At 40.8% G+C, this 17,315-nt stretch overlaps 2 protein-coding genes across 2 annotated transcripts in view; both read right to left on the reverse strand.

The window, feature by feature from the left end:
• Positions 1-17,315, reverse strand: part of LOC118219848 (hemicentin-1-like) — a 508,226-nt gene that overhangs the window by 79,171 nt on the left and 411,740 nt on the right. Inside the window, exons 39-40 of the mRNA XM_035403310.1 lie at positions 1,853-2,143; positions 566-850 (exon numbers count right to left, since the gene is read on the reverse strand). Coding sequence (XP_035259201.1) covers positions 566-850; positions 1,853-2,143 — 576 coding nt within the window. The remainder of the gene's footprint in view (positions 1-565; positions 851-1,852; positions 2,144-17,315) is intronic.
• LOC118219862 (high affinity immunoglobulin gamma Fc receptor I-like) overlaps positions 1-17,315 on the reverse strand; it is a 221,744-nt gene that overhangs the window by 17,157 nt on the left and 187,272 nt on the right. Inside the window, exons 1-5 of the transcript XR_004763859.1 lie at positions 11,225-11,340; positions 10,956-11,057; positions 10,537-10,616; positions 10,370-10,442; positions 10,026-10,162 (exon numbers count right to left, since the gene is read on the reverse strand). The gene's annotated coding sequence lies outside the window, so the exon portion shown is untranslated. Of the gene's footprint in view, positions 10,163-10,369; positions 10,443-10,536; positions 10,617-10,955; positions 11,058-11,224 lie in introns of the transcript that reaches the window.

Raw genomic sequence — 17,315 nt, forward strand, 5'->3', positions numbered from 1 at the left:
TATAGATTTCATGGGGAGTGGTGCTATAAACTCATGTGAATGGCATTTCTTTGGGGGCAAACACCTTGCTAATAAGAGAGGCCAGAACAGAATGGACAGCCTCGTTCAAGCTAGCAGAAAGGCCACACATGGTCATATAACAGCTGTTTACAACAGTACTGTGTAGAAGGGCATCTCTGAATACCCAACCCAAGACTAACAATTGAACCATGGTACTGTAAGAATTTGTCAAAACAGGATGAACCTATCCTGCTTTGTCTCTGCAGTAACGGCTGGTAGTGGTGGTGTAATGGTGTGGGGAATGTTCTTGTGACACCACTTAGAACCCTTAATACCAACTGAACATCATTTGAGTGCCAGAACATAACTAAGCATTGCATCTGACCATATGCATCCCTGTAAGGCCACAGTCTTTCGTTTTTCAAGTGGATACTTCCATCAGGTAATGCATCATGTCACAAACATGGCGGTGACTTCATTTTACTCCAATGACATGCACAATACCCAGATCTGAATCCAATAGAGCATGTGACATATCCAAATTGAAAGCGTACCTGAGACTCACCTGCAACAGTGATGGAGTCGCTGTGCTCTGACGTCACTTTTCTCCCCTGCAGCCTTCCCTCACACCAGTACTGCCCCTGGTCAGACCCAGCAGCACCAGAGATGGTGAGTCTGTTACCAGTTACACTGTGACCAGAAGTCTGCAACACAGCCATCTGGGCCTGGTCTTTGTACCAGGAATATGTCCAGCAGCCGTAGGAGTCCACCTCACACCTCAGGGTGACGGTCTCTCCATTGTAGAGTGGGCGCCATTTTGGCTCTACAGTCAGAGTGGGTATAGGCAGGGCTGTGGAAAGGAGACAGACTGGATCACAGTTTCTTTTTTCAGAATTTAGAAGTGACTGAGGAGGAAACAGTTGTATATAAAATGCAAGGGAAAAAGAACCATGTCAGAAAGATTAATTATCATTTGAATCAATAGGTGGTCCTGCGCAATATTTCATAAAATATAAATATTTGAAAGATAACTTTAAAAGTAAATTATATATGTGAAACCATTTACAGAATATTTTTTATTCTCTATAATGTGAGCATAAGTTGAGTATCACTGAAATTAGGATAATTATACACAGCCTCCAGCACTGCTGAATTCCTTAGTATCCCAATAACATGTCTGAAATTTACAGAGAGTTGTGCAATAAACAATAAAATCCAGTGAGTGGCAGTTCTGTGGGTGAAAACACCTTATTAATGAGAGCGTCGGAAAAGAATGGGCAGACTCATTCATAATAGCAGAAAGGCCACAACTGGTCAAATAACAGCTATTTACAACAGTGCTGCGCAGAAGGACATCTCTGAATACACAACCCAAAACTAAACAATTGAAGAATGGATAAATGTCTGGTCTGACGAATCTCAATTTCTGCAACGACACATACGTAGATGGTAGGGTCTGAATTTGGCAAAACAGGATGAATCCATACTGCATAAAAATCCCATCCTGCTTTGTGTCAGCAGTAACAGCTGTTAGTGGGAGTGTAATGGTGTGAGCAATGTTTTTGTGGCACACCCATTAGGCCCCTTAATACCAACTGAGCATATATTGAGTGCCAGAACATACTTAAGCATTGTAGCGGACCATGTGCATCCCTTTATGACCACAGTCTACCTTTTATCAAGTTGATACTTCCAGCAGGTAATGCGCCATGTCACAAAGCACACGTCACCTCTAGCTGGTTCCACAAACAAGACGGCGACTTCATTTGAATCCAATGACCTGCACAGTCCCCAAATCTGAATCCAATAGAGCATGTGACTTATCCAAATTGAAAGCGTACCTGAGACTCACCTGCAACAGTCAGATTGATGGAGTCGCTGCGCTGTGATGTCACTTTTCTCCCCTCCAGCCTCCCCTCACACCAGTACTGCCCCTGGTCAGACCCAGCAGCACCAGGGATGGTGAGTGTGTTACCAGTTACACTGTGACCAGAAGTCTGAAACACATCCATCTGGGCCTGGTCTTTGTACCAGGAATATGTCCAGCAGCTGTAGTAGTCCACCTCACAACTCAGGATGACGGTCTCTCCATTGTACAGTGGGCGCCATTTTGGCTGTACCGTCAGAGTGGCTTTAGGCAGTGCTGTAGAAACAGACAGACTGGGTCACAGGTCTGTTGTCATGACAGAATTTTTATGACTATGGAAAAAACAAATCACCCTAAATGAAGGACAAAAACCAGGGCAGCTGCATTCCTATTTTCAATGATATTAAGAAAAGATATTCAAAAATCAGAAATGAAAAAGCTCTAATCCTGATCATAATGGTACAAGAATTAAACTAAGGAACAGGACCCCAGAATCATCACAGCAGTTGGACCCAGTGCATTGTGGGAATGTGCCAATTTTGCACATTCCCACAATGCCTGTATGTGGGTGGGGTAACTATATTCTGTGTACCAGACTGGGTCTCCCCCCTGTGTGTGTAAGAGGAGCAGCACTGAGGGTGTGCAAGCCTTTAGATGTTCTGGAAATATGGGCTATGTCATGTGATCCAGTTCCTTTTTACAAGTAATATTCCCAGCCAGCTGAAGTCTCTGTAACCTTACAAGAGAGACTGTCATGTTCTCTTGCATATAACTGCCTGTGTGGAGAGACAGTCAGGACCGGTGGGGTTTCTCTATAACAGAGAGAACAGACTGAATCTCTCCTCCAGGTTCCTAATAATGGCATAATCAAACATACAGTGCAAACTGGCTTTAATCTGTGATACAGTAAAACATGGTTTGCTTATCCATGTACTGGGAAAGCATGTGACTATCTCAGAACGGGTGTGGGCGAGGCTGTGAAGACGGACAGACTGTGTCACAGCTCTAACTGCACATTACATTACATTATATTACATTGCATTACAGGCATTAGCTGATGCTCCTACCCAGAGCAATTTACACAACTTTTACATACAACTTTGCCAGTGGAGTGTAGACATGACTACAGAGGGACAGGCATGCTCTGATTGGGGTTGAGACAAAGAGTTAAAGCAGTAGGTTCTCTCAATGTCATAACAGATAGAAAAGGCTATATTCCATGGATTTAAACATACAGAAGCTCAAATATTAACAATACAAACAGTGTGACAGGCAGAAACTCAACTCAATTGGTGGTATACCCAGCCCATTTAAGTGAAAATAAGTTAATAATTTAAAACTATAATTTTATATTTGACTGTAATAAATGAACTGGTACGGGAAGCACAATGTGCACTGGGGAAGATTGAATAAATGTGTTAAATATGGTCTCTCTGTGGGACGAGTGAGACCACCAGTGTTCAGCTGCTGACCAGTTTTGACTCACCTGACACGCTCAGTCTGACAGGATCACTCATGGATTCAGCGGAACACTTGTATACACCACTGTGGGCTTCAGTAACAGGCGCGATGGTGTAGATGTTTTCCTGGGAAGTGCGCTTTATCCCCCAACCATTTGGTTCATTTCTGTACCAAAAGAATCCAAGATGTTTGAATGGCCGTCCCGAACACGTGAGAGTGACGGTCTCTCCAGTGAAGAGCAGGGGCCAGTTAGGCTGCAGAGTCAGTACATCCTTTGGGCTCCCTGTACAAATAGTGCATGCACTACATCAGTACATGTGTTTTAATACTCATGACATGTTTATAGTGTCCTGATTAATGCTGTGACTTCATTAGTTTTGAACCATAAAGTTATGCTTCTCTTTGTGATCTCTGCATCACCCCCTACTGTAGGACATGCCTCAAGTCTCACAGAATAATATTCTACATTACCGTCCACATAAGCAGTCAAATTAATCACATCATAATGCTGTGAGACAGTCCTATTGTGAAGTATGACATTCTGTTATCAATCATAAGTTTACCTACACTGTCTAAATATGATTTTTCTCTGATAAATTATCAGGTAACAGAAGGTGGGGTTTGTTTTAAAATCTAGTAACACTCACCCAGTCTTGTCATTAGACTCAGCACTATAAAAAAAAAAAAAGACAGGAATCATTGACATCATCATCGAAATGGCCAAAGAAATGCAGTAAGTGCAAGAAAAATACAAAACCATAAATATGTTCCAAATAAAGCCTAAAGACATCCCCATCATTGCTGTTTGGTTTCAAGATGTCATCCATGCAGTACTTTGGAAGTTGGGTAAACTCAGGTCCACCAGTCAGTGTTTGAGTTCAGCAATGATCAGTTTGAATGGAGCGTATGTCTGTTTGTGTGAATATATTTGAAGCCTTTACATGTTCTGTGCAAAAATACACTGAAAGCTCTGGTTAAAAAGCCAGTTACATATCACCACTGACATGTTATTAAGTACAATTGTGTTACCGTTTATCTTGTATTTTTTGTTTTATTATTTTATTTGTAGCACAATATGCTACATTGTTACCTTTTGCGATTATTTATATTTTTCATTTTACTGCTAGAGCGTATTGATGCACACCCTTTTTATTCTAATTGCAAATTGCTGCTTGCACATATTTTTTGTAAGTTTTCCCACTTTCCCACCTGCCAAGGGACTACTGATGAAATTTAGTTATCAAGCTAATTCTGGGGCAGTTACTAACTGTACAATGTCTCTTTCAAATAACAAATAAATAAAATTGTATTTCTTCTTTCACAAAAAATTGTTAGTGATCATTTAAGGTATGTTATCTACTGAAGAAAAAGCATACTTCTTTACTCATTCTTTTCTTTTTTTCCCATAACGCAGGTCATTCCAATGCAGCCCAACCGCTGTAGAGCATTTTAGTATTAGTGAGGTCAAATCCTACTTATATATTTAACATAATTTAACAAATGTGTTGTTGTTCTTTATTTTTCTTCAATCAAATGCAAATTTCACCACAAAAACATACTTGTCTGTTAAAAACCTTTACATTAAAAAACTGATTCGGTAGTACTCACAGATCAATGTGACCCCTCTATTTGCCTGCATGATTCAAGAGGAAGTTTAGTGCTTCAACTTCAGTGATCAAGAGAGCAATAAAAAAGAAACCCCTGGGCTATTGTATATACTGTACAGCACCTCTAATGCATTCTTTTCTTATCTGCTTGTGTGAACAGCAAGCTGTGAAAAAATTCTCACAGACGCTCCCACCCTTCTACTTTACCTTCCGCTTTTCTATAACTAAAATCAACTAAATATAAATATATATCTGCAGAAGATCACTCTTACATTTCCTGTATACTGACAAATAGCCACCAACAACAGAAGCCAGAAAACCCACAGGCACTCACAGTGCCAAACAGAGAATAAACTATCCAAAATTGTATCTGAGTTGTTTAGGCTACATACAACTCTAAGTACCTGTATGAGTTGTACTGCAGTTGATGACAGACAAATCCTGTGAAGAGTTGTGAAAGAGAACCCTAAAACTACGGTCACCAGCGGTCTCCAGAGGGCAGGGGTAAAAATATAGTGAGCCGCCAAATGCAGAAGACTCGGAGAGCAGAATTATAGAGGCTAAACAGCAAAATGCAAAACCTCACATCAACATCAAGAATCAAAAGGCCAGATTAGAATTTGCCAAAAAGTACAGAGACAAGCCAGAAGAGTTTTGAAACTGTTTTATGAACAGATGAGACAAATAAATAAATAAATAAATAAATAAAAACCAATGCAATGGAAAGCTGAAAGTGTGGAGGATAGAACTTCTGTTTTTTAATTTAAATTTTTTTTTTAAACTTTTACACAGCTGAAAATAGGGGGACTCAACACAACGACAGCAGTTTCTGAGAAATGGTAACACACGTACCATGATATTAAAAGCTGACTGTACTTTTGTCTCATATTCAAATCCAATTACTGTAAGCACAGAGCAAAAATAACCAATTTCCCTCTACCATTATAACACTTTTGGGGGGTTCTGTTTATGCGAGCAAAAATAAGGAAGTGGGTCCTGCACAGCAAACCAGCTTCATGTTCTCTTCTCTTCTTTTTTATAAACTAAAGAAAAAGTGCAGAACTTCACTCGTTATCCCAGGGAATCAGAGAGACTTTAGGGCAGCACCTTGCTTAAATGCGCTGGTCCTCTGTGAAATGAAACACCGCATGGTCTAAAATACCTGACTGTGCCAGAGCTGACTGTGAATGTTGGACCCGCAGGACAGCTCATAATTGGCTAGAGTGAAGCCCTGGGTGTATGTGATTGGCTACTGTGCTGTCCAGAGGCTGTAATGTGGTCCACAGAAAGGTGGCTCCAGTTTGTGAGGAGTACCGTCCCACAACATCACAACATAGCAGCTCCTCTGATTGGTCAATAGTCAAGCAGCAGGCTGGTTGCATTCATTTGAAAAGATGGGGATGCTTGTCTGTGCACTAAAAAACGTACACAAGATTGTGGTGGTAGTCTGTGTGCTAAAAAACTTACACAGGATGGGGTGCTTGTCCTCTGAACTTACAGTGCATGTCCCTCTGATATTTACTTGAAAATAGAAGCTATTGTAAAATCATTTGGCCAGCAGGTGGGGCCCTTGAGCAATAAAATAATACATGGAGTTTCTTAAAAAAATTAATAAATAAATACTTCACTAATTTGGCTCCTGCCTAATCTTTAGGGTACTCTCTACTATACAATATTTTTTACTATCCGGCACCACGGATTCCCTGATGGTGATGGAGAGTAGAGGTTCTACTATAATGACCTCTGCAAAAACAACGCCCAACAATGCCCAGTCAAAGCCCAGCATCTGTCCACCATGCTCCGTCAGCTCAGAGACAGTCTAACTGGCTCCACCCTGCTTGCATATGCGGACTTCATGGCTGCTTGGCCACAGAATCATTTGTGTTCTGTCTGTTTCTCCAGGCTTGGGAGCTGATTGGCTGCAGCAGAAGAGCTGTGTTAGGTTATAGCTAAGGACCACTATGTGGGAAACTGAAGAGCAAATAGATAGAGGGGGCGGAGTTACTGCACTCTGAGCTCTGAATAAACGAAAGACTTCTCAAGAAACTGCTGCACTCCCTGTTCCAACTTCCCACAGCGCCTCCAGCCTGGTCCGTGATTTTGCCAACGCCGCTGTACACTCTGGCTTCCAGGCAATGGCTTCTCCCCCCGTCTGCCGCCCCTCGTCCAGGTTACAAGCACAATCAATCACATCACGGACACCACACAAAGGTGCTGTAACAAAGGTTAAAAGTATCTCGAGTCACAACACAGACCTGCCTACCAAGAATAAACCAAAGTAAAATTAACTGGCACACAAGGAATCTCCCCCCCCCGTCCCACCCCCCTCGGGGAATCTCTTTATCCTCACCGATCCTACATGCCCCTTTAATTTTATACCCGTTCTGCTCAACTAATTCTCTCAATGAACACCAGAGATCTCCCACCTCTCTGGCAGTCTACAAATGATTATGTTCTGCCATCAGCATTCCACATGTGTGCCCAACCCCCATTACTCCCGTAGTTCCAGCCACATAAATTTAGGAGACAGCGCTACTCCTGATGTACAGACACTCGTTTATATCGTGCCATTTCTGTTCACCTGCTGAAAGGCAGAACCGGTGAACAGAAGTCTGGTAATGTCACAGAGAAAGACTGGCATTTCCCCACTTTCACTGAAATGGGATTTTCGTGGGAGTTTACTGACATCTAGTGGTGAAAATATGCAAGCCTTTCACAATACAGACACTCACCTGCCAGCATCTACCATTGCCAGATAAAATGCATATGAATGTTGCTCCAACTACCCCAATCTCACTTCACACTCTGATTCCCCAATATCCAATTACCTATGTGCTCACCTAATCCATTTTCAAAATTTAAAAATCTTCATTTCATCAGACAGTCAAGTGAGAACTAAATTATCTTTTGTTGTGACAGCTTGCGGAATTAATGTATGTGGGGAAGTGAAGGTGTTCTGTAACCTCTCAGATGTAGGGGATGTGCTGGTGGTCAGATGTTCATGGTGCCTCGACCTGCAGGTGAGATGAACACCTGTGACCAATGACCATTCCACCACTGTCTGTGTAAATGTGTGGCCTTTGCCTTGTAACTACACCCTCCTACTAGACAGAAACAGAAGGTATGAGAGCAAGGGGAGGCCACTAAATAAACAAATGAACAACACTGATTAATAAACTTAACTTAGACACTAACTTCATACCAACCTCTCTTTGATTTAATGTTTAAGTCTCTATACCGGAGTGAGATATCCTGCAGGGGGTTAATGCTGATGCTGTACTCATCTGTGACCAGGCGAGGTCAGCAGAGGCCATGTTTCACGGTCAGCCAAAACAGCAAATTAAAAAATGGGCTAGAGCAAGCCTGAGCCTCCAAATGTACAGCAAGTAAAGTAAAAAGACTGAAACAGTGATGATTAAATGGTTTATACTAGCCTGGTATCAACAGTTAAAGACGGGCTAAATAGGAATCTGTTAAAGCAAATAATCACAGAGTTTGTACAGATTATGGCCTGAGGTATTAAATTAGCTGAGAAAATTAAGAGCCCGTGTTTATCAAAATGCAGTGTAGATGATCGAGGTCATCCATCCAGGCCCCAAAGTAGTGTCATAACAGGGATTTTGACCAGGAGAGGTTCAGCTCAGGAGATAAATGCAGTGTGAATATTCCCTTTCCTCTGACATTATGCTTAAATAACCCAATCCTCCTGCTGTTTTTCTCATCTGTGTCACTCCCTGGAGCTCCTGCCTCTTCCCACCCTCCTTTATTATGTTCTTTTTCTCTTCTTATTTCTTCTCTTCTTCCACTTCCCTCTGTATCTTCTCTGATGTCTCTCTCTCATGCTGCAGGAGCCTCCTCTGTTCCTCTCCTCCTCCATGCTGTCAGTTGTCTGCAGGAGCTGTGTGATCTGAGTGTGGTCAGCCCTGTTCTCATTGCTTATGTGACGTCCGCCATGACACTGACCAATGAGCACCTGAAGCTCACAGCCATGCTGCACAAACATCTCTAAACATCTCCTTTCCCATCTGTGTCCATGTGTGAGCAATAACTGTTCTCACATACCATTGTTTTACTTTTAATAAACACTGAATTTAACTTGCTTTGGTGCCATGTAAAATGAACCTCCAAAAGCGTAATATTATTTGATTTATTTTATTTTTAATAGCGGATCTTCCTGCCGACCTCCATTTCAGCCTCTCACCTCACGCTCCTCGATTTGACGCTGCAGCTCAGACACCAGTTTTAGTGAATCCCTGTACTTGACCTCATAGTCACTTATCTGCAATGGAATAGGAGAACATGGAGATTAAAGGTGTTCCTAAGACCCACACATATGTATGCAATCCTATAATAGGAGACAGACCTGACCGTAGAGAGGGTAGAGTGGAGCATTGGTACTCGCTGGATGTGCTCACCTGGGTCTGGTGCAGCTGCTCAGTCTTGAAAAGCTTAAGGAGCAGAGCCTGGATCTCCTTCTTCACACACTGCTCGTGCTCGCTCCTCTCCTCCATCACTCTTACCAGCTTTTCTCTCCAGTGCTGCTCAAGCTGCCCCAGCTTCCTGCAGCACGAAGCACACCAGCTTCAGTCTTACACTGTGCTGGAGCCAGCAGTAACTTGTGTGCTTTTTATAAACCGGTTCACAGCACATGTGACACTCATCTATCCTGTACAGGATTCCAGCATGTTAAAAAATAATCAAAAGCTTCATCATTCAAATACAATTTAAGCTTTCTGTTAAGTGTCTGTCCATTGTTAACTCAGATTCAGTTACTTCTAACATTAACATCAATATTATTCCCTTTTCTCTCCAATGACTGTTTAAGACACAAGCCCCGAAATGGGTGGAGTTATTATGAGTTATTAACAGCTGATCAAATTAATCCAATCAAAGTGGTCTGCTATGGAGACCAAACTTGATAGATTGGTTCATATCAATGTCAATGACTAACAGCACACGGTAGTCCCACCTATAATGGAGTTCATAAAGCCTCACTCTCCCATTGCCATGGTTACCTTATTTAGATGTCATATTTGGTTTTCCTTAACAGTCTTGCTCGGTACTCACTGCTGTAGAGCCATAATTTCTTTTGAAATGTCTTCTTAAATTCCTCCTGCTCCAGATCGGCACTTTTTATTCTGTTCTCTCTCTCCTCCAGCATCAAGTCAAGTGCATCTCTCTCTTAACACATTTTCATGCATCTCCTTTGCAGCTCTCTGACACTTGCCTTTATGAAATATCAAATGGTGTAAATACACATTTCTAATATAAGCTGTTATACAAACAGCAGTGCACTACTTCAGCCATAGATTCCATTAAAGCTTCACATTCTGAAAGTAACTGAAATTAATTACACTCATCTACAGTATGACAGTATCGAGCAGTATTCATACAATTCTGGGAAATTTGCCAATTACTAATTTCTGTTTCTCACCTTCAGGTTCCAGTTATTACGATGGGAGGAAGAAAGCATTCTTTCGATTCTTCTAATTTTTTCTTTAGTGTCTCTAATGTAAAATGGACAAAAACATGGATTATGACAAATACAAGCTCTCCTGAGGCAAATACTTTACATGTGGATAAAATTCATCTGAAGCTTACTTTTTTATTCAGGGCTGAAATTTTCACATGACTCTCATCTATGTGTTGAGCAAACTGCTCAAAAAATTGCTTGTTGGTCACTAAGAAATCAAAATAGAAAGGAAGAATGAGACTACATGAGATTCTAGCACATGATAATCTGGCCCTAAGATCTACATAAAGGATGTGACAGAAGGAAATAGATGGTAGTTAATCAAACAATATAATAAAATAAATAAACTCACATTGATTGGTCTTGCTTTTAAGCTGGAAAAGGAAAAGATAATAGAATGGAGGTATCAGAATAGAATATTTTGCTTAATAAAAAAGTCAAGCAGGCAGAGAATCTTGGTCAATAGAAGGTTCAGTCTTTATACAGTACAATATGTTTTGAAAACTGTGCGACACTTAGCACTGATAATAATGAAAGAAATGCATACTCTTCTCCAGATAAAGACCAAAATCATGAGCACATCCAAAGCCGGTGTCATGGACATGACCATCTTTGCTGTCTGATGGAACACAGAGCCTGGCTGCCATTTCTGTGGCAAGATGTTGATGATCAGAACAGAAACAATCAGGGTTGAAGGTCAAAGGTCACTGGAGTTGTTCATTTGCTTATGTTTCTGATCACATGCAGTCCCATCTTATATGAGAATTCCTGAACACACAACAGTAAATAGCACAGTGTAAAAAGTAAAGTTGTTACCGTTTCTGAATATGCTCGAATGTGCAGCTCAGCTTGAAGGAGTATGCTGGTGATGAACTTCAGTGAGGAGACACTGTCCTTCATCTCATTGATTTTATTGAAAGAAGCCTCTCCTGAATACAAAGAATATGAAGATCATTTTAGGGATTTCAACATAACCGCATGACAAGATGTTCTCCTCACCCCTGAAGAATGGCCATCTTAACAGCAGTAGCAGGAAGCAGGTAACTGTCGATGGGCGGTCTGATGCAAGACAGATATCCAGCAACGGGCCAATGTCCACGTGCATTTTGGGTGTTTCTATAGGAAGTAACGCAATGCTTTTCCTGGTGCTTTCACTAGCAGAATCCATTTCCTGAAGATAAAAACAGATACTTATGAATGAATGAACGGCAGGTTGTTTAAATATACATAATTGAACTTCATTCAGTAATTCAGAAGCAGGTCCAGCCTCCAGGATTGGGGTCTCCACCGATTAAAATGTCAGAACAAAATGGGTGGAGACTCCAATCCTGGAGGCTGGACCTGCTACTGAATTACTGAATGAAGTTCAGTTATGTACACACATTTTAACTGTAGTCATTCATGAGCTCATGAATAGATGTGACTATTCATGAGCTAAAGACTATCCCTGGGTAACTTAATTAAACATTTTCCAATACTTTCAAATTTTAAGTTAACCGAAACATGTATTTTCAGCAGATTTGTTATGATGTGCAAACGTTTGCAATTTGACTTCACACTTTAAATATATTTTCTTTATAATTCCCAGGGAACTGCAGGAGTTTCCCAATGTTACAGAATAATCATATTCATATATGTGCTTGACACAGGTGTGTAGTGTAGCTTACACTTCCTATCTGTAAGATGCTCTGGTCTATCAGGAACTGGCCATCCGGTTGGCCATACTGCAATGAGGCTGTCCTGGGGAATGTAAGCACTGGGAAAACCAGAATCATAAAAAATCACAAGACCAAATCACAGTGCAGAGACAAGATCACTCTCCAAATTACACTGCAGAGACAAGATCACACTCCCCAAATCACATTGCAGAGACAAGATCACAAGCACAAAATAACATTGCAGAGAGAAGATCACACTCCCCAAATCACAGTGCACAGACAAGATCACTCTCCAAATCACACTACAGAGATAAGATCACACTCCCCAAATCACACTGCAAAGCAAAATCTGCATACACCATACAACACTTCAAACAACACCATATTCCCCAAATCCCACTGCAGAGATAAGATCACAAGCACAAAATAACATTGCAGAGACAAGATCACACTCCCCAAATCACAGTGCACAGACAAGATCACTCTCCAAATTACACTGCAGAGACAAGATCACACTCCCCAAATCACAGTGCAGAGATTGAAGGTTCTCTATCAAGTATACAACAACTGTACAACAATGAACTACTGTAAAACTATTGTTGTATGTTATTCAATACATTTATATAAAAATAGACCATGTGAGATTAATGATTAAATGTTTTTTTTTTTTTCATGTCTCACTGTAATGTCTCGATGTCAACGTAGATGAAATACTGAAATATAATAACAATAGATTTTATCGTCACAAAAATGGCAAGAAAGCCAACAAATGTTACTTAAATACTTAGTCGTACAACTAAGTGGTAAAGCAGCGCTGAATCCGTTCAATATTTATCTTACCGTGGTAATATGTGTCGGTAAACTGATTGGGATCTACGACAAATTGCGGTAACTTGAAATTAAGCAGCGCAATTAAAAACAGCCAACGCCAATTAAATGGAATTTTGGCTGTTTTGGCTGCAGCCTCTGTTTAAAATTAAGATGTAGCCTATAAACTCACTAGATCAGAGGAAAAATGAACACAATCTGTATGTAAAAAAGTGCACTCATGAACTAACGGCTGGATTCTGGAAACGCGTTTAAATATAAAACCGGCGCAGAATCTCTGTTCATTCGAATTCGGAATTATGACCCAGTGCAGTTTGTGAGTTGTCAAAAGCGTCAGAGGGATCCACAAGTTGCTGAGATTGCCTACTTGCCTTCATACATGAATACTTGTTTGTTTTAAAAAAAATAAAATATAACATTTTATCGTAATTCAGATTCGAAAAGCAGGTTAGGCTACGCAACGAGAAACACGGCCAAATGTTTCATTGCCCATTATGAAAATCAGAGGAAATTTCTGTATTTAAAAAAATGGATTCAATTTTTTATTTTTTATTTTATGGTTTTGTTAACAGAGATACAGTCACATAAACCCTTTACTAAAACAGGAAACGGGTCTGAAATATATATATATATATATATATATATATATATATATATACAGACCCAGTCTGAATCCTTGGGAATCCAGCGAGTGAGGTCACAACCTCCCCAGGAGGAAAAATAGACACGCGGGGGAACAAATACAGGGACAAACTCTCGGGTCATGATGAATAAACATTAAAAAATAAATAAATAGGTGGCAATTCACTAAGAAGGCATAGATGCTCATTTATAACTAATAAGTGTAATGTTACCCTACAAAACAACTGTTATACTGTGATAAATGCAAGTACCATTAGACAGATAACTTATCTTTTCACAGCTGAACCTGTAACATTATTCTAAAGGAAATATAAAGAAAAAAAGTAGGTTAGGGGAGCCATGGTGGAATCTGTGGGGCTGAGTCTTCAGTATACAGTGGAAGATGGGCAGGGTTTCTGCTGTCCTGACTGCAGTGGGAAGATGGGCAGGGTTTCTGCTGTCCTGACTGCAATGGGAAGATGGGCAGGGTTTCTGCTCTCCTGAATGCAGTAGGAGATGGGCAGGGTTTCTGCTGTCCTGACTGCAGTGGGAAGATGGGCAGGGCTTCTGCTGTCCTGACTGCAATGGGAAGATGGGCAGGGTTTCTGCTGTTCTGACTGCAGTGGGAAGATGGGCAAGGCTTCTGCTGTCCTGACTGCAGTGGGAAGATGGGTAGGGTTTCTGCAGTCCTGACAGCAGTCAGAAACTCATTCCACCACCAGGGGTCAGAACAGACTGGAGATGTGACCTGGAAGATAGAGTATGAGAGGAGATAACAGAAACAAGAGACTTGGTAGAGAGAGAGAAGAGGAGAGGATGCAGAAAGAGAGAAGGGGGGAGGAGTACTGAGTTGGGAATGGGGGAGGGTTGTCTGGGAAGAGGATTGACTAATGTGCTTGAAGACTCCATCTTGAAGGATTTGTAAATATCAGCAACCTTCCTGTAAAAGAAGTGGCAAAGTTGGGATACATATGGCCCCCCCACCCAGCGAGGAAGATGATGCTAGAGGCAAAGAAGACCCCAAGGATCACAGTTTGAATTTAGTTGCTTTTTGAGATCACCAAGTCTCATATTCAACCATACAATCACACCATCATACCAACAGGCTCTTTGGAAATGCTGCACAAACAAAGGCCTTAGTGATTGTGTAAATCAATTGTCTGGTTTGACCAAAATTGAGCCTTTTGGTCATGAACAGAAACTTGGCACAGTGAGAGTCAACTGCCTCTGAAATCATACTGTAACCACACTATTTCTGCAACTTAAACCCTGAAGTTTATTATGTAACTCTGTTTGAATGCTAAATGATGTATGGAATATTATTTACAGAAATATTATTCACAAATTGATCATGTTGCCTGAGGTGTAATTTGCAATAGAAATTTACATCACTCTAGCATGCCCAGCTGAACTACGCTGACCTGAAGAAAGCTGTGAAAGTTACACATTTAACTGTGACACTGAGAAGCTCTCAGAGCGGCTGCCATCCCCTCTGAAATCGCAGAGTATCCTAACCCAGACAGAGCTGCAGGAAGCTGCAACGGTTACCAAGTGCGTCTGCATTTTAGTGCCATGCTCCTCTCTCCTCTGCTCGAGATATAGAGGGAGCAGCAGGTTGGAGATGCTCACGTGGTTTCTGTACTCTGATCAAGTGCTCATGAAGGGAAGCTAATGAGCCGCAGCGTCCGCTATATTTGTACTTCAATTTTTTTTTCTAGAGGAGGTAATCAGAGAAGTACGACATGCCTGTGTATTTTATAACCGTTCTGCAGCTTTCCCCCCTGTGTGTGGCAGGAAAATAATAGTGTGTGCATACGCCAGAGCACATGTGTGATGCAGCGCTTTCTTCCTCTGGAGAAATGTGGAAGTCCGTATGTTTGTGTTTATAGTCAGGTAAACAGCTAGGTGTCCATTCCATGTCAGGGAGCTTATAAAAAATAAAGGTTATCTCAATAAGTTATTATTTAAGTGCGTTATATCAACGTTTATTGTGCTGTATACATTTTATTGATTCCTATTAGAAATGTTTCATAACATGCATTAATGACTGCAGCACTGTTTCAATCCCGAGGTCTCCTGTACACGAGCATTATACATCAGCCCTGAGCCAGGAGTGACCGCTGTCCATTGAGCACCACGCGTCAACAGAACCTTAGGGCACTTTAAAACTATGATCCTTATGTAGGCATTTGAACGGATACTGCTTTAAAGCAACATCGGTTCAGAAAGGACTGCAAATGTGATGAACTTCCAAAGACACTGCTATTAAGTTAGCATGAGCGATAGCACAGTATAAGGAACGCTTGCCAAGCCAACAGCCTATCCCTTCATTGCCCTGGCCAATTGATGCTGAACATTATTTAAGATCAAATTTAATTAATCTATTCTCATTTTTTATTTATGATGGCCTATTTATTTTTCATATGTAATTACTCATAGTTATCATCGAAAACTTCATCATGCATGGACAGAAATACCGCAACTAATAACATTTTTAATGACCTGTAATGTAATGTAATGATAATGATAATACGCTATTACAAGCAATATCAAAATGACAATGTAGTCAAGATAATATGGTGGAATCAGCATAATATAGCATCAAGAAACAAATGCCAGCTTTAGCATACTTATTTATTAATATTTATTTGTCACGATTCGTCCCCACGAAGAATGAACACAAGAAAGTTATGACTGGTAACATTGTTATTATAGTAGAAGTATTAACAGTAATTATATAAAATTAATATAATAAAAACAATCGAGCCCTCAGCTGCTCTGTCCACATCCAGCTCAGCATTCCTGTTCGGTTTTTCCTTCTAACACTTGGATTAGATTGTGTTGTTCACCACAGTGGAAGGTGGTATAACTGACCTACTGGGGATGTTGCATTACACATGTTTATTTATTTCATTTATTTCTTATGTTAACAAAATAAAGAAGGAACAAAAAAGAACACACTTTAAATTCCATTTAATGTAATACTAATATAAGCAGACACATGAAATGCATGTTGAACATGTTGCAGAGTCTCAGCTGTTTAGGCTGTATGTAAGCTTGCGGCGAGTTTACTACATAATATATAAAGTTCAGCGTAGGTCCTGAAACCAACATACAGCAATGAAAGCAGACTAACTTAGACAAAGACCACAAGTACAGCTCTGGTGAATCAGAACCTCAGATATATTATACAGATCCTGCATTCTAAAGGCACGACTGCTTCATTCCCAAAACTCATTGAGTGTCCCCATAACTGCACCCCCAATCAGGATTTCCCCTCCTGCAAGCTGAGAAGCATCACAATGAAAAATAATCCTGAGCTCTCAAACGTTCTTCATTCCACATTAGCACACTGATCCAGCTTCTGTGTGAAGGTTTTATAAGTCAACTTCCACATTCTCTTCAGTGTATTTGACAGCTGCTTCATTAGACGACCCTGCACATCAACAAACATGTATAAACACAACAGAGGGAGAGAACTGGGAGTGAGAATGAACAGTGTTGCAGCCTGAAATCTGAAACACACGTTGTTTTTAGATGTGTTCCCCTGTAAAATGACATCACCTGGTTTCCTGCACCATTTCACACACAGTATAATGGAGGACAGCAGCAGAGGAGCAGCTCCCAGACCGAATACCAGTATACCTGTGGAGAGACACAGAGATGAGGGATATGTGGAGGGTATAAACCTGTGCATATACAAGAAAATATGGCCTGACAGGGTGGCAATCGGAACCCATGAAGTGGTTAAAATCTCTTATACTATGGCTACAACTAAAATGCATGGAATTAAAAGGTAT

Source organism: Anguilla anguilla, chromosome 2, assembly GCF_013347855.1.
Source record: "Anguilla anguilla isolate fAngAng1 chromosome 2, fAngAng1.pri, whole genome shotgun sequence".
NCBI lineage: Eukaryota > Metazoa > Chordata > Actinopteri > Anguilliformes > Anguillidae > Anguilla > Anguilla anguilla.